Genomic DNA, 18,743 nt, shown 5'->3' on the forward strand with positions numbered 1-18,743 from the left:
ATACAATATATTATATATTTAGGGCTTGTGGAAATCTCTATTGCTATCATTCTTGGATGAGTCGTAAACGTAATGTATCACAGATTTCCTTCTAGCCGGCTCCATGCTTTTCCAGTGTATTTTTGCATTCCTTCATTTCTCTCTGTCATATCAGCCCCAACATTACTAAACTATTGCATACATACATCTACATATACATATATACCTATATGTAAATATATAAAGGCATTGAAACCAAAATTTTGTATAATGTAATAATAACAATAAAAACCAATAAACAAAACACCGGTCGAGCCAGTTGCTGCTTTTTGATGATGACTCGATTCGCTCTTTGGAACAGCTCGGCTGGAATCGTTGTTGGTCTGTTGAATGCGGCAATCGCCACGAGCGCCTTGGTGCTTATTATTCACGCTTTCGTCGAATATTTTTCGTAACTTCAGTCAGTCAGACGGAAGCGACCCAAGCGAGCGAACGAATTTTGAACGGTAAATAGTGGAAGCGCGCCCCAACCAAAGTACGCAACGAGTAAACAATACGGTACAATATACTACACGCGCAACAACAATATCCAAAGCGCCATATTTATAAAGCCGGCAAACAATTGTGAATCAAATAGTGACGCCAACCGACTAAAGTGTTTTACTGTTTTAAACGATTTTACTTTGGTTAATTTTTTTTTATACATTTCTCCTGAATTGGAATTGGAAGCGTTTTTATGTGCTTAAGTGATTCGCAGCCGAGACTTTTATTTTTTTTAATGGTTAGTAGAACTGGAGGCAGTAATATCTAAATAATATTATGCGTATGGTTATTGGCGCTTTTATGGTTGTGCTGCAAGTATTTCTATGTGTGGTTATGGTGTATATAATTCTTTAACATTTTGATTATTTCATTGACATACATAATTTACAAACGGAACGCGAATATAAATTTACGTATATTTGAAATAATTGAATACATTTTGTATCGGGAAAGCGAAAAGATTGCAAATTTGATTGTATTTTTAATACTTGTTTGTATATGTATAGATGTGTGTGTGTCTCAAAAACGGGTGGAAGTGGGGGATTTGGCAGGTGTGAACCGCTTGCTGTTTTCTAATGTGCGCTCAGCGACCCAAAAATAAAGTAAACTAAATTTATCTAAATACACGAGTGCTGTTTGCTGCGTTTGTGTGTCAATAATCATTAAAGGAAAACAAGTCGTACATCTAAACATCTAACGCGCTTAACGTCGAATTTTTCACCGTTTAGCGAAGTGTTGATATCTAACATATCTTTCCTGCGCATTGAGTGGCGTATCCTCTACATCCTACATAATATTTACTCGTGCGTCAGAGCGTCCAGAACGGTTACCAGATTTAAATGTAAACTCAATCTGCCACTTTTTGGCTAATACCTCTCAGAATATTGGTACATACTTACATACATAGCAATTGTTGGGCGCTCCATGAGTTGTAAAACCATACAATAATATTGTTATCACACATCCACATACATATGTATGTATGTATGTATTTATATGAACATTGAAAGTTCTGTCAGTAAAGTAGTCCAAATCTCTTATATAAACATTCTTATTATACGCACTTGTACTTGCAAAATGTTTATGAATTTGCGAAAATTTCGCAAAATTTTAACAAATTACGCAAAATAATCTGAATTGTTAATAGCGAAAATGTTGTGGAAAATGAAGCTACTGAAACAATACAAACTTTAGCAAAGCTGACGTCGACTAAATCCGATCTCCATAAACAATTAAGTATATATGTACATATGTATGTAATTACTTAAGTTTTACATAAGGCACAGTGTGAAATGCTGACGAATACTGCAAATGAAGAGAAAATAATAAAAAAATATTTTCATTCTTTTATTATTCGCAAGGACTCGGATTATACTATGAATATACATAATATTATATATATTATAATATTACATATGGATGTGTGTCAATACACATAATGAAGCTTTATATTATACTATTTCTCAATTTATTTTATAGAAATGTATCAATTACGATATTTCTAATGTTTTTAACTGTTCGAAAAGTTCATAATTAACTCAGATTGATTCACGTAAAATTTGACTGGTTAAAATAATTCCAAGCTTTAGTGTAGTCCAAAAACAAATTTTAACTTAGAAACCCATCCCTTTTTATCATTTCTAGGTAAATTAATATCGACAAATTTTTCTCAGCTTATACCACTGTGCTTTTTGTCGTCGTCATCATCATCTTCGACACCTTCCACGCAAACACATGACCATATAAGAGTGTATTGTATACATTCATATGTATGTGCACTTTTCTTTCGACAATAACTCCAGGCACCCTACTTTTATTTATTGCAAAAACAAAAAGAAAAAGAAAAAAAAGAAGTAAAGGAACATGAACAAACAAAAAAAAAACACAAACCTGTATAGCACATTAAACGCATGAGCTGGACTTACTATTTTGCTGTTGTTATACTTGTAGCTATTATTTTATATTTTTTGTTTCCATACAATTTAGTTTAAGCCAAGAACCGGCAACTCACATTACTCAGATAACGAGTTAAACCGGCCTGGTCGTCTTTTGGGTCTCCACCAATTACGATGAGGGCCAAGAGTAAAAGGCGAATGCTGGAAATCGAGCGGGTGAACGATCAGCAGCGCTGCGCAAGCAAGTTAGGCAGTCAGCCGGCCAAGCAGCACACAATGCCGTCATGCACAGCAAGTCATGCCACAACGGCGGATCGTTGTTGCAGCAACAAAATCTCGTGATCACGTTTCAGTGATCGCTATTGCACTTCCTCTAATAGGAGAATGCAACGGCGATTGCCAAACTCCTAAGTATGTACTGCATACATGTATGTATGAGTTGAAGTATTTACGTGCATTAGCCTATCTACAACATCACAAGTGCACATATGCATGAACATATGTATGTTTATTGAAATACCTAATTACTTACATATATATTTATGTATGTCTATTCATACATACATATTATTATATAATAATAAAGGTATAATAAGTTGGGTCTGTGGATATAACAAAGTACATAAGTATATAAAGAAAACCATTATATAAGTTTATGGACTCGTATGTTTTCTTTCGTGAAGGAATCCGTTATTCGGATGATCCATTCATTGAGCTATTCTTGAGATTCGCCCGAGGTCGGCGTTATATACCAATATACTGTTATGCTTTCATTTCTAATATCAACAAGTATGGGAGGGCTGAGTTCGCGTGTAACTAAACATTTTATACTCGTGCAACTTGCAAGATCAAAGCCGGCGAAATGCCTCCAGGTGTATATAAAACTTTATATTATATTAAAGAAGTAAGGAAGCTCTAAGTTCGGGTGTAATCGAACATTTCATCCTTTTGCAACTTGCAAGGATTAAATCTGTGGAAATACATACATCAGGTGTTAGCAAATTAAAACAAGTAAGAAAGGGCTAAGTTCAGATGTAACCGAACATTTTATACTCTCGCAAAGTCAAATGGTATACTCGTTTGAGATTTCTTTGTGGATTGACTGATATTTTCGGTAGAAGGTCTGGGGTCCACATATTTAGTACTGAGGGGCTTGAACAGTTTTGGTTCGATTTAGACAAATTTTGGTCACAAGGTGGCATACTTTAAACGTATTATTCACGCAAAGTTTTACCCCGATATAATCATTGTTGCTTGATATGCATAGTGGAAAGTGAAAGAATCAGATGGAATTGAAAATGGTGTTATATGGTAAATAGGCGTGGTTGTAGTCCGATTTCGCCCATTTTCGCACTATAACATAGAAATACGAAAAGAACGTTATACATCGAATTGATTAAAATCGGTTGAACAGATCCCAAGATATGGATTTTCACCTAAAAGTGGGCGGTGCCACGCCCACTGACTAATTTTGAATGCGGTCCCTATAAAGTCATCTCTTACCATTCCAGAGATAAAATTTAACGTCTCTGGCGTGTTTAGTGCTTGGTTTATCGCGCTTTTAGTATTTTTTAACAGTACCGTTATATGGGGAGTGGGCGTTTTTTATTAATGGCGTTTTGTGGGCGTGGCAGTGGTCCGATTACGCCCATCTGAAATACCAACCGTCTCACGGTACCAAGAAACTCGTCTACCAAGTTTCATAAAGATATCTCAATTTTTACTAAAGTTAGAGCATGCACGGACGGACGGACGAACGGACAGACAGTCACCCGGATTTCAACTCGTCTCTTCATCCTGATCATTTATATATACATAACCCTATATCTAACTCGTCTCTTCATCCTGATCATTTATATATATATAACCCTATATCTAACTCGATTAGTTTTAGGTGATACAAACAACCGTTAGGTGAACAAAACTATTATACTCTGTAGCAACAGGTTGCGAGAGTATAAAAAAGTGTTGCGAAAGAATTAAACATTTATTATTCGACGAAATTTAATGGTTTACAACCAAATTTGTATCTTATTAACTTATATTATTGTATACCTATAAACTCAACGAAAAGACTAAATTTAATATACATACTGAGTTTATGTGTAAAACGTCAGAAGAACGGAGTTGATTATATTAAGGATATGAAGTTTGACGGAAGTCAGAAATCAATATATAGGATATATTGGGGACAGTAAAGATCTGGGCTGATTTCACTAACTATTGACTTTGCTCAGGTATATTCAAGAAGATATTTTCAATCAATTTTATAAATACATATGTACATATATAACTTATACACTGACCCACTTATTCAGCATAGAGTTTGTTAGAATTACGAAAATCATTATATGTACATATGTAGTACTAGAAGACCCGGCCACGCGTTACTGTGAAAACATCTAGCGTATACATTAAATTATTACAAATTGTTTAATTCAGTAAAATTGCACTTATGAATAAAGGCGAAAACGTTATAGGCGGTATAAAAATCCACGGGATTAAAATTTGAACATGCCTTCAAAATTTGAAAATAGTTGATAAATATTGTCTTTGAGTTGCTATTAAGCACAAATGAACAAGATATGTTGTTGAATTTTTAATTTTATTTTATTAAAATACAATTTGAAAATTTTCATTTTTATTTTTATCAACAACAGATTTTTAGACATTTTAAATTAATCAGATTGCTTGGCAACAACTGTTTTATCTGGAATTTTACTTCGTCAACATCTACATTTGTGGCAGTGACTGTGCAGAATGTGCAATTAAATACATTGCGTATTTGGTTTCAATTTAATTCTACCATTCCCAATATCTAGCAATTGTGAGGAATATATTTGTGCTGATGGGCCAATTTGCAATTGTACGCTCATATAAACATTGTTATCAGGAAAGGATTTGCTCCGAATTTCAATAACATATCTCACAGGTTGACCGATCTCTGTGAAAACTAGGCTCCACGTATTTGATATCTGATGATATCTTGAACCCTTGTAGACCAATTTTTACAATTTTTATACTCTTGCAACCTGTTGCTACAGAGTATAATAGTTTTGTTCCCCTAACTAATAAGTTTAATGTGCATATCTTCTAAACCGCTAAAGTTACTGTTAAAAAATATTAAAAGCGCGTAAACCAAGCACTAAACACGCCAGAGACATTAAATTTTATCTCTGGGATGGTATGAGATGACTTTATAGGAACCGCGTCTTTTAAGTGAAAACCCATATCTTGGGATCTGCTTAACCGATTTCAACCAAATTCGGTGCATAACGTTCTTTTCGTTTTCCTATTATAGTGCGAAAATAGGCGAAATCGGACCTCAACCACGCCTATTTCCCATATAACACCATTTTAAATTCCATCTGATTCTTTCACTTTCTACTATGCATATCAAGCAATAATGATTATAGCGAAGTAAAACTTTGCGTGAATAATACGTTTAAAGTATGCCACCTTGTGACCAAAATTTGTCTAAATCGAACCAAAACTGTTCAAGCCCCTCAGTACTAAATATGTGGACCCCAGACCTTCTACCGAAAATATCAGTCAATCCACAAAGAAATCTCAAACGAGTATACCATTTGACTTTGCGAGAGTATAAAATGTTCGGTTACATCCGAACTTAGCCCTTCCTTACTTGTTAGTCATATGTAAGATGGCCTACTTTAAGTGTAGTACACGGTTTTTTCTCGATTCATTCCTTAGTGCTTGATTTGCATACTTGAAAGAATCAGATGGAATTTTAAATTGTGTTATGTGGGTAATAGGCGTGGTTATAGTCCGATATTGTACTGGAACATAGAAATGTCAAGATTACATACCGAATTCGGTCGATTTCGGTCGAGTAGGTCCTGACATATGGAATTTCGCCTAAATGTGGGCTTTGTCACGCTAATCGTTTTTTTTTTGACCCCGGATCAAATAAAGCTCACTTGAACCATCTAGGGTCTAAAATTTAATGTCTTTGGCGAACTTATTTATTGATTTATTGCGCTTTTAGTACTTTTGAACAGGACCGTTAGATGGGGGCAAAGCGGGATTATAATCAGATTTCATACATTTTTCCAGTGTCGGTAGGGGTGCTTAAGGGATACTAGTAAGTTTCATTACGTTATCGAAATTTTACTCAAGTTTCAGATTGCAGAGACAGACAGACGAATTCCAATTCGTCTCTTCATTGTTAAATAAAAGTATCAATTTAATGGCTACACACTTATCATTATTTCTAATCTAAACAACTGAACACATTATTCGAAATTACAATTACTTATCGTAATTGGTCTTTACACGATATCACTTTAACTAGAACTGTGTCTGCTGAACAATACGGCAGACCTTATATAGTAGATCGTTAACAAAACTTCGCCACTCGAACATTCTGGCAACTACGAATATCGCTATCTATTTAATTCTGGCAATTTATCGTCGATTCTACTTTGTTTCGGCACCATGTTTGTCACAATATAAACATACCTGAGTCGCAAATTTCATTTGCAAATCATATGCTTCCACTGGTGGTCGCTTTTTATTATGATTGTGTAACTGTATTGGGGAAGTTGGAAATTATCAAAATATTATCGTTTTTAAGTCTTAATAGTGGTTCTAAAAGATTCTAAACCGCCACCAAACGCTTGTATAGTTTTCTTAGAAGTTGTATTAGAACAAAAAATTATCGCAAGATTATTATCGTCGGTATTAAGCAATATTATTATTTATAATTTATATTCAAATCAACTTGGTTTACTTAAATGAGACATACATATGTATGTGATATAAATTCAATCAAAGAGGCTAAATTTATTACACTGACTATATGAGATATATTGACTATATCAAAGGTTTGATTATATTGCGTTTTGGCATTAGTCTAAAATACGCGAAAATTTTATGAAGATCTCTTACCAGGCATAAATAAAAATTGTAAAACGTCAAAAATTTTGACATGGGAGCTGGGATATTTCGTGAACCGTTTTCACACCATATAATTGTTTTATGATTAATTGTAAGCTTAATTATAGCACTTTATAGGTTTTCGATTAAAGGCATTTTGTGGGCGTGCTAAAAGTCCAATAACTTTCATCTGAAATACCAACCTCGCTTGCACGGATGGACGGAGAGACAGTCACCTGGAATTATACTCATCTCATCAACCTGATAATTTATATATACCTAGTTCTATATACATATTTCTCGATTAGTTTTAGGTGTTACAAACATAACAAAACTATTATGTATAAAACACAATGAAGACGGCAGACGACAGACAGCATCTATCAAATATTAAAATACACACGTTCTTATGGGCACAGTACACGGCAGTAGGCTTGCAGTTGTCGCTGTCGCCAAATTAAAACAATTGTAAAATTATTCGAAGATCTAACAAGTCTAACGTTATTTTACCAACAGCAACATAAAATTGCTCCGATATATCATTGGTAATAACATTTGATAATTTAAAACAAATTAGTCGACCTAATAGCTGTAGGTCGCGGTGCATACCTCAAAATTAATCAAATAGGCAATATTTTCAAAAAAAAAAAACACATACTATTTGTTAAGTTCACCACTTACTTGCCACTTTATAACTCCGCGTATGTAAATTAAAAAATTGTATATTTTTCCGGTTTGGAAATGTTTACAAACTGTTTATTTATTAATAATTATGACGAGATTATCTTCACGCAATCACTCCCTGGTCGCATACCAGTGGAGAGGTAATTAAAAGAATATAAAAAAATGAAGAAAATGCGGTTACGCGCCAAAGACAAGTCCGGTGTTTTTTCGACGACAATCGCTGAGAGAAAAAAGTTGTCCGCTTCACGGACAGATATTTTTGTACTGTTTTGTTGTGTAGAGATCCTACTGTGTGTGTGTATGCGGCTGCTTCCAATAGTGTAATGCATTTGTATGTGTTGTGTGGTGTATAGGTGTTTTGATGTTTCCAGGTGTGGGATGTGTGCCAGTGTTGTCTTGTGAGTGGTGTGTTGTGTTTTTCGGGGCGGGAAGCTTAACTCATTTAGCCATCCCGGCCCCCCTAGGCGAATGTTCAGCCTAGCAGTCGCTGTAGCTGTTGCAACGTTGCCACAACGTTGCTGAGTCCGGACGTGCGACGATAGTGCGGCCTACGCCTAGTCGGTGGTACGTTGTGCTGACGCCATGGACGGGACTCCGATCGGGGTGCCGTTCTTCGGCGACGTGCCACACGATTGGTTTGCTGCGGTCGGTTTGCACCGCGGATTCGTGGGGCAGGCTGCCGATTGACCTCTCGCCTCGGAGTACGGTGAAGCAACGTGTGATGCTGCCTGCCACACATTTGGCACAAAGCACCGGAGTCGCATTCCTGCGTCGTGTGTGTATGCGCCAGACAATTGTTGCAATGCCCATGCGCCTGGGCAACCTGCTGGCGTTGTGTCGGCGACATGCCCTTGAAGAGCCCACAGTGCTGCAACTTGTGTGAACGGCAACAAAGGGGGCATCGGATGCGATGGGGCGCCTCTGGTGGAGACGGAACGGCTGCGGAGGCTCGAATACTAGTACGAGCGGTGGTTGACGGTGCAGTTGCGGCTGGTGTTCGGGGCGCCGCGGTTGGCATAATCCCAAGGCGAGGCACCGTGATGGCCGATCGCATTGTTGGCGTTGGGGTGGAATGCATCTCTGTATCCATATCTATCTGTATGGAGAAAAAGGCGTGTTTAGATACGATTCAGTGGTATAGAGTATGGATATATTTCTATATGTGACCAACTTTATTTGGTTTGGTGATCGTACTAGTCTACCCATTATTTTATTAGTATATGATGGTAATTTGTCATATTATATTTGCGGTTTTTTATTTAGACGGATATTTCGATTTTTTTTTTTTTTTTGTAGGTATTATTGAACGGATGGTTTACTACATGCGTTTTCGCTATTATTTGAGATTGGCAGGAAGCATAGTTTAACGAGCGGTCTGGTTAGCGTTCCGTTTCGAGTACGGAGGTCAACTACTCGTATATGACCGTCGGAACCATGATGCAGCTTCTCTATGCAACCAAGTCGCCATTCTGTAGGGGGAAGACAATCGTCATGGATTAAGACAAAATCTCCAAGCTTTGGCGCCTTTTCGGGAGTTTTCCAGCGGTACCTTTTATGAAGGTCCTTTATATACTCCTCCTTCCATCGGCGGCTGAAATCATGATGGAGAATTTTAATTCTTTCCCATCTATTTTGTAAGGATAGCGACTCCACGCCTGGCTCAGGTATGGCCAGAATGGGTGCTCCTTTTAGAAAGTGCCCTGGAGTTAGGGCTGTGAGATCTGATGGATCTTGCGAGAGTGCCGTTAGTGGCCGTGAATTGAGAACGGCTTCAATGCGAATTAATAATGTTGTAAATTCTTCATAATTAAATTTGTAGTTTCCAGCTACTTTTTTAAAGTGGGATTTGAAGCTTTTTACAGCTGATTCCCATAAACCACCCATATGAGGAGCGCTTGGAGGGATAAACTGCCAGTTAATACCTTGGTGAGCGTATTTTTGTACAATTTCAGGTGAGACTTGCCTAACAAAGTCCACGAACTGTTTTGCTGTGGCTCTTTGAGCTCCTATAAATGTCTTGCCATTGTCGCTCATGAGTTTTGACGGAAAACCGCGTCGTCCGACGAAGCGAGCAAATGCCGCGAGAAAAGCCTCCTTTGTCAGATTCGTACATAACTCGAGGTGTACTGCTTTTGTCGTAAAACAGACAAAGACAGCCACATAGCCTTTCATGAGGGTGGGAGACCTTAACATGGATGCCTTTATCTGAAAAGGCCCAGCAAAGTCGACACCTGTAATGGTGAAAGGCAGAGCGAAGTTACAGCGTTCCGGTGGAAGTGCTGCCATAATCTGCGTTCGCATCTTCTGCTTATGCATAGTGCAGATCTTGCACATGAAAATGCATTTCTTTATTTTGGGCTTGAGTCTTGGAATATAAAACTCTTGACGGACTATTTGTTGCATGAGGCGATGTTCTGCGTGTAGCAAAAGCACGTGGACATAGTGAAGGTATAAGGTGGCAAGTTGCGATTTCTCTGGGATAACTATGGGATGACGTTCGTTATACGTCAGGCTGGAATTGGCAAGCCGACCATTCGCACGGAGTACTCCTTTCGTGTCAATGAATGGATTTAAGACTAAGAGTGAGCTCTTTTTATCTATCGGCTTCGATTCTCTTAGTAATAATATTTCTCGGCTGAAATAACGCGCTTGCGTAGATGCGATAAGAGCGACCTTTGCTTTTTGTAAGTCTAGGTGCGTCACTGTATCGCATTGGGAGTGTAATGAAGTTACTCCCTTAAGTTTAATTTTGAGTCGCTCTATGAACTTGAGCATGTAAGCGATTACCCTGAGGGCTCGGGGATACGAGGAAAATCGCTCAAGGATGTCATTATCCTGCGATGTTGCGTGAAAGGAGTCGATTTTTCGACTTTCTGGGGCTATTATATTGCGCATGGGCGATTGTGGCCAAGAATCAGGAGATTCTGTTAACCATCGGGGGCCATTCCACCAGAGGGTGGTGGTGACAAGGTGCAGGGGTTTGCACCCTCTTGTCCCTAGATCAGCAGGATTGTCAGCACTGGCTACATGTCGCCAAGTGGCTGATCCTACTAGGTCAAGTATTTGAGACGTTCGGTTCGAAATATACGTCTTCCATGCATGTGGTGGTTTTTCTAACCATGCTAATACGATTTCGGAATCGGACCATAGATATAATTTATATTGTGCCATGTTTAAATGCGTTTGTACGATGGACACTAGTTTGGCTAGTAGTAGCGCTCCACATAATTCAAGTCGTGGTAGACTTATTGTTTTTAAAGGAGCCACTTTTGCTTTTGCTACTAGTAAGTGGCATGTGGTCGCAGTGTCGCTTTGTGTGCGAACATATATAGTTGCGCAATATGCCTTTTCAGAAGCGTCACAGAAGCCGTGTAGTTCGACTTTGTGCTCTGGGGCATAATTTACCCATCGTGGGATTTGTATCTGTGAGATATCCTTTAGATTGCTCGCAAACTGGGACCACTTTTCTAAACGAAGTGGTTTTACTTGTTCGTCCCAGTCGGTTCCATCTAACCATAATTCTTGTATTAGGATTTTGGCTTGTATCATAATTGGCGAAAGCCATCCTGCGGGGTCGAAAAGTTTTGCCACAGAGGATAGAATTTGTCGCTTTGTTATGGCGGATAATGCAGATATTGACTCTGTCGTGTATGAAAACTGGTCAGATATCGCATTCCATTGGATCCCCAGAGTTTTTGTTGTACTTTCCTTTTCGAATTTAAGGAAATTAGTATCTAACAAATTTTCATGCGGTATATTTTTTAATATATTAGGGTGATTCGCCGTTATCTTTTTCAACGGAAACCCTGCGGTTTTGAGGGCTTTTACCACTTGTGAGAGTGACTCGTATGCTTGTGGAAGACTGTGACTTCCAGACAAGATATCGTCTACATATGTTTGTGTTTTTAACACTTTGGTTGCCAGAGGAAATTCTGACTTTGTGTTTTCTGCCAGTTCGTGGAGGGTTCGAATGGCTAAATATGGAGCACAGTTGACGCCAAAGGTAACTGTTTTAAGTTTATAGTCGCGTAGTGGACTATTGGGAGATTTTCGGAAAATAATTCGCTGAAAATCTTGATCGTCTTTATGTACGACTATTTGTCTATACATTTTTTCGACGTCTCCGTTAAATACGTATTTGAATATACGCCAATTTAAAATGAGTAGCATTAAATCTGGTTGGAGCGTGGGTCCCGTAAATAGGATATCATTTAGGGAATTCCCGGAGCTGGTGGATCTTGATGCATTAAAGACAACTCTTACTTTAGTTGTTTTTTTGTCTGGCTTTATCACTGCATGATGCGGCAAGTAAAATGAGTAGTATTTGCCGTTGATGATTTTTTCGCATGGGCTTACTTCCTCCATGTGGTTTAAATGGAGGTATTCTTCCAACACGCCATCGTATTCTGGCTTAAGCTCACCTTTTTTAAGTAAGTTTTTTTCCATACTTAAAAACTGCTGTATAGCAGAGGTGCGAGAGTGACCTAAGGCGATTGTGCTAGGAAATTGTTGTTTTAGTGGTAGTCGTACGACATACCGACCATTATCTGATCTAGTAGTTGTGGCTTTGTAAAAGTCTTCACAATACTGATCTTCAGGGGTTGTGATTGATATGGGGGGGAGTTCTTCTAACTCCCAAAATTTTTTCAATTGTGAATTGAGGTATTCGTTTGAGATTTCCTCAACCTGAGTGGTCATGGTGGTAACTGGTTCCGAAACTAGTCCACTTAGGATCCACCCAAAAATAGTATTTTGTGCCAGAAGTGTATTTGAAATTTTCTCAATACCTTCGAGTATTATCTGTGGTATGAGATCGCTGCCTAATAGAAGGTCTATTTGAGCGGGAGTGTTGCAGTTGGGATCTGCTAGCTTTAGGTGTGAAACCTTTTGCCAATGCTTGCTATTTATGTGATAGCTTGGAAGCATATTTGTAAGTTGCGGTAAGACTATAGCTTCTGCTTGTATGTGCTTATCCGCTTGGGGGGAAATTAAGGTAATGGAGCAGATTTTATTAGAGTTTTGAACTACTCTTCCGCCCATTCCTGTAATTTCAAAGTTGGCTTGTTTTGTTGGCAGTTGTAGCCTATTTTGTGCCCTAGACGCTATGAAAGATCGTTGTGATCCTTGGTCTATTAAGGCCCTAAGTTTAAACAGTTCTCCTCGGTGTTCGATGGAGACGACTGCTGTTGGTAGTAGTACCCTACTTTGGTTTTCGCTGTGTAGCGTTTGAGTTTTTAATGCCTTTGAGCAGCATGGTGCTTCTTGGCAATTATCGGGATTTCGCACTTCGGGATTTGCTGTTGCAACTAAACCCGTGGCTCTTTTCATATTTGCGCTGTTTGGGGGTGAGCTGGAAAAATTGTTATAATGCAGCATAGAATGATGTCGTTTATGGCAATAAACGCAATTAAATTTGCTTTCGCACTCTTTAAGTGTATGCGCATGTGACAAGCAGTTTGTACAAAGTCTCTTTGTTTTTACAAAATTGTTCCGGTCGATAATATTCAATTTTTTGAATCTCTCGCAAGATTTGAGCTTATGCCCCCCTGTACATAGTTCGCATGACGTTTGTTTGTACTGTTCGGATGTGAACGTTTGATTTTTGAAGAAGCTTCTATTTACATTGTTGTTGGTACTGGCTTGGGGTCTGTGGAAGCTTCTATTTAGGTCATGTTGAACGGGTTTCGTTCTGACCATTTTTTTATCTACCCTTTCTGCGATTTCATATTGGGTAGTTAGGAAATCTTTCATTTGTTGCCACGTGGGGCATTTTCTTCGTGATGAGAGCGATTGTTCCCATAGAAGTAATGATTTTTCTGGTAATGCGGCAGTGCATATGTTTACCAGTATTGGATCCCAGCTGTCTGTGGGAATATTTTGTGTCGATAAAACCGACAAACAATTTGAAACAGTGGATTGAAGTTTGATAAATTCTTCACTAGTTTCCCTTTGAATTTTTGGCAAGTTCATTAATATCGATATTTGTTTATCGACCAATATTCTTTCATTCTCGTATCTCGCTTTTAGAGCTTCCCAAGCCAGATTGAAATTATCGTCATTTAGTGCGAACTGTTTTACTATTACGCCTGCTTGACCTTTTGTTTTGTATCGGAGGTGATACAATTTTTGTGCGTTTGTTAATTTTGGATGGTTTATGTAAACGGCAGTAAACATGTCTCGGAAGGACGGCCATTGTTCATAACCACCATGAAATATTTCTGTGTCACATGCGGGCACCTTGAGATGGATGCCTGAACTTGCCTCTTGACTTTGTACTTGTGGCAGCTCTACTCGCTGATGTGGAGTAGGTGCAATTGCTTTTATTAGCTTTAGCTGATCGGAAATCATTGCTTTAGTTTCTTCGAACTGGTCTAAGCAGTTTTCATATTTGGCGTAAGCCGAGGACTTAAAATTTTCTGGTAGATCTGAGTCGTCAGATTCTACTATGGCGTCATATGAAGCTTGGAGACGTATCCAAAAATTGTCGAGATTTTCCTTTTTGATTTCTAATGCCGATTCAGAATTATCTTGAATCGGAGAAGATGAAAATCGAGTGCAGTATCTTATTAAACTGTCACTCTCAGCAATGAATTTACTATATGTAATGTCTTTCCCCCTTTTTTGTTTTGTAGCACCTTGCTTTGAGCGTGTAGCTTCTGCAGGTGTACATGGACTTTTTTCGTCCGAAATCATTTTTGGTACTTTTAGTAGTTGTGTAGATTTAGAATCTTTAGAATCTGCGTTCATTTAAAAAAGTTCAATTAATAAAATGATTTCTCTCAGTGTAAACTGATTAAATTTAAGCGAAATTCGTAATTGTAACGCGTAATCTCTTTTATATAAATAAGAGAATCAGTAAATCGGTTTATATATTTTTTTTTGTAAATCGGATTAAATAAGATAGCGTGTTTTGTTGTTACGGTATTTATTTATTATTTTTCTCGATTGTATTGTTTATTTCAATAATTATTCAAAAATTGCAATATCTATTTTGTTATATCTTTTTTGTGTTCGTATGCGTTATAGGGTATACCTATAAGCGAATTAGTATGTGTCAATGAGAGCTCGTATAAGAGATCAATGTACTTTATACATATGTATGCAATCCTACTTGTTTTTTGGTTGCCAAGAAACAAGGGGTATTGCCGGATTTGTGCCTATATGGACTTTGAATATGAATAATATTATAGAATTGTTATTGTACGCAATCCTGCTTGTTTTTGTTTGCTAAACAACAAGGGGTATTGCCGAGTATGTGCCAAATTGGACTTTGGAATATAATAAATTAAATTGTATAGAAGCAATGTATATAATATTGTTCACAATTTTTTATTATTGTTATTTATTTATTTATAGAATTATAAATAATAAATTTTTTTTTTTTTTTTTAAGAATTCGTTTTTTCTTTACCGAACCGTTTAAAATGTTTTTTTTTTTTTCGAATGCGCTGTTTTAAGTTCTTTAACTTTTAGTGGTACCCTAGTAGGGTATAATAATATGTCCCGTACTTGTATGAGTATATATGTAAACGAGCGGACGTTGTTTCTCCGTTACGAAAGAGCGCATAAACGTAATTAGCAACAAAGTTATCCTATGTGCACTACGATTCGTAAATATGCACTCTCGGTATATGAATGTAAATATGTACGTATGTAAAAGAGTAAAATAATGTAAGTATATTTTATATGTTTAAAAATTTAATTTTTTATTTTCTTTGCCTTTCTCTCTCTTCTCTTTCTTGTAGTTAAATATAATATGTTAATAATATTACGAATATGTACATATTTGCAAGCGCTCAAAATTATAAGTGCTAAAAATTTTGGTATATATTGTGCAAAATATGTAAATATGTATGTAATTAGAGATGTGGCATACAGGTAAGAAATTCCTTTAATTTTTTTTTTGTTTTTTGAGAATATTGTTCTTATATCTCTTTTTATTCGTTATATGTTGCTATGTGGGTATATGTATATGTGTTTTTTTTTGTGTTTTTTATTTGCCTTTGCTTACTTGTTTTAGGCAATCCTGCTTATTACTTGATCAAGCATAAGGGGTATTGCCGGATATTTTTGCAAGTGGAGTACTTGAATTTCATATATATGTATATATCATATATAGTGTTTGGGATTTGGTATATTTTGTGTTGAATACACGAAGGTAAGCTTTTCTAGGCAATAAATATGTATATATTTATATATAAATGTGTATATATTTATTTATATATATATATAAATATTATATATATATATATAGAATATATATATGTATATTATATGTATGGAATTTTTTCGGTAAAACCCGAAATACCGCAAATTCAACAGTTTGGCAACCGTTTTTGTAAACCGTAATAAATATACATATACCCTGCAGTAATGAGGTACAAAATGGAATCGATACAACTCACTTGAATATCCGTCAAGGGATTTTGGGGACTATAGCCTGTATCTTGTATGTGTATCTTGTATGTGGATGCCTGTAGGTGTATCCAATCCTTTCCTGGGTTGTTCCTTGGGGTTTTTGCTTGGTTTTTGTTGAATTACTTTCGCGCCCGTTTGATATGTTAATATGTATATATACATATATATGGGTTTTAACTCGCGCCCGTTTTTATTTGATTGTATTTTGGTTTTCCGCGCCCGTTTTTTTTTTTTTTTTTGTCACTGCACTGTTATATTATGCACCAAAAGCATATGTGTATATATATAAATTTTTTGTTGTTGTGGTCACTGCACTTTTTTTGCACCAAAGCATATATATATATATATATATATTTTTGCTGTTGTGGTCACTGCACTTTTTTTTTTTCTTCTGCCTTTTTTCAGTACACTTTGTTGTTGGCTTCTCCGTTTATATATACATATGTAAATCACTTTTAAGCACTTTTCATATATATATTTTATTTTTTTATTTTAGTTGTTTGTCACCACCAATCACCACCAATGTTAACACCACCAATTTTTTAAGGTTTTCCACCCTTATTTTTACTAAAATTTTTTTTTTTTTTCTTTTTTTTTTTTCACTATAGTGCCATTCGGAATGGCTCGAAGGACCAATGTTAAGTTCACCACTTACTTGCCACTTTATAACTCCGCGTATGTAAATTAAAAAATTGTATATTTTTCCGGTTTGGAAATGTTTACAAACTGTTTATTTATTAATAATTATGACGAGATTATCTTCACGCAATCACTCCCTGGTCGCATACCAGTGGAGAGGTAATTAAAAGAATATAAAAAAATGAAGAAAATGCGGTTACGCGCCAAAGACAAGTCCGGTGTTTTTTCGACGACAATCGCTGAGAGAAAAAAGTTGTCCGCTTCACGGACAGATATTTTTGTACTGTTTTGTTGTGTAGAGATCCTACTGTGTGTGTGTATGCGGCTGCTTCCAATAGTGTAATGCATTTGTATGTGTTGTGTGGTGTATAGGTGTTTTGATGTTTCCAGGTGTGGGATGTGTGCCAGTGTTGTCTTGTGAGTGGTGTGTTGTGTTTTTCGGGGCGGGAAGCTTAACTCATTTAGCCACTATTGCTTACTACATTATTGGTACATCCACCAGTCTTGGAATTGGAAGACTTGGTGGTAGTGGAACGTCCTTAAAAATGTTCACGCTCCAGGCTGAAAGTAAAGTTGCTCGGAGTATCAACTAATACTTCAAAATATCCGCTGTCGCTAACGCCAAGAAGATGGAGGAAGCTGGCATTGTAAAACTCCACCTTCAAACTGTTCGGAACTTCTTCCACTCCCCGATTTTAGAGCGTATACACCACGCAACAAGCCACAATTATAGAAGAGAATGTTGAGAATGGTGCGAAACATTTACTATATCCATTGTAATAATGAATTTTGTGAGGCCGCATTGTGTGGTTTGTGGTGCAATGGAACCAAAAGGGGTGCAGTGGGAGCAATTGGCGTCGGCAACCTTGTTTTCATCGAAAGAGTTATGTACAGAATGGACTACTAGGCAATATTAACAAATAATTTAACAACGCCAGCAGCTATACTTAATTTAAATCAGGGAATATTGGAAAATATACTTGAACTTATACAAAATTTGGTGCATTCTATCAATAAAAGACTGCAAACCGTGATAAAGGGCAAAAGTTCTCATACAAAGTATTCATTTTCATTAAAGATGTTAAATCTCAATTTATACAAACTGTACAAGTTTTTTTTGGTCTTCGATAATGGGGTTTTATGTATTTTTTAATTTATGAAAAAAAATGGAATTTTAAAAATAAATTTCAATTACATTATGTAAACTAATGAAACGGCATCTCACCTTTGGATGCAACTCTAAAGTTTTACTAGTTGAGGAGATAAGTCACTTCAGAGTCAAACCATCACCCTTTATAACTTTTTTTTGGTTCACTGTAAATATAATATATAAAACATTACCTAAAAAGTATAATGTACATACGAGGTGTGTTCAAAGGAAAAGTTGAATTTTGAAATTTTTTGAAAAGTACTTATTTATTCATGAATGTTTATTTTGTCTCCTTCAAAGTAATCGGATATAATACACTTGTGCCAACGCATTTTCCAATCTTCGAAGTACTTCTGAAATGCGCTTTTCAGTAATGCCATCAGCTCTTTCTTCGATTCTGACTTGATCTCATCAATTGTGATAAAACGCTTTTCTTTCAATGGTTTCTTCAGTTTTGGGAATAGGAAAAAGTCGCAGGAAGCCAAATTGTGTCGTTTGAGCAAACCCAATATAATAATAATGATACATTGCTTTTGCTCA

At 36.7% G+C, this 18,743-nt stretch overlaps 2 protein-coding genes across 2 annotated transcripts in view; one reads left to right on the plus strand and one right to left on the minus strand.

The window, feature by feature from the left end:
- Positions 1-454: 454 nt before the first annotated feature.
- The window catches only part of Lmpt (four and a half LIM domains protein limpet), a 213,349-nt gene continuing 195,060 nt past the window's right edge, over positions 455-18,743 (plus strand). Inside the window, exon 1 of the mRNA XM_014232868.3 lies at positions 455-760. The gene's annotated coding sequence lies outside the window, so the exon portion shown is untranslated. The remainder of the gene's footprint in view (positions 761-18,743) is intronic.
- On the minus strand, positions 8,214-9,704 carry LOC138855648 (uncharacterized). Its single transcript, XM_070111724.1, has one exon. It carries the CDS (start codon positions 9,085-9,087, stop codon positions 8,470-8,472), a length of 618 nt encoding a protein of 205 aa, XP_069967825.1. The 5' UTR covers positions 9,088-9,704; the 3' UTR covers positions 8,214-8,469.

Source organism: Bactrocera oleae, chromosome 6, assembly GCF_042242935.1.
Source record: "Bactrocera oleae isolate idBacOlea1 chromosome 6, idBacOlea1, whole genome shotgun sequence".
NCBI classification, from domain to species: domain Eukaryota; kingdom Metazoa; phylum Arthropoda; class Insecta; order Diptera; family Tephritidae; genus Bactrocera; species Bactrocera oleae.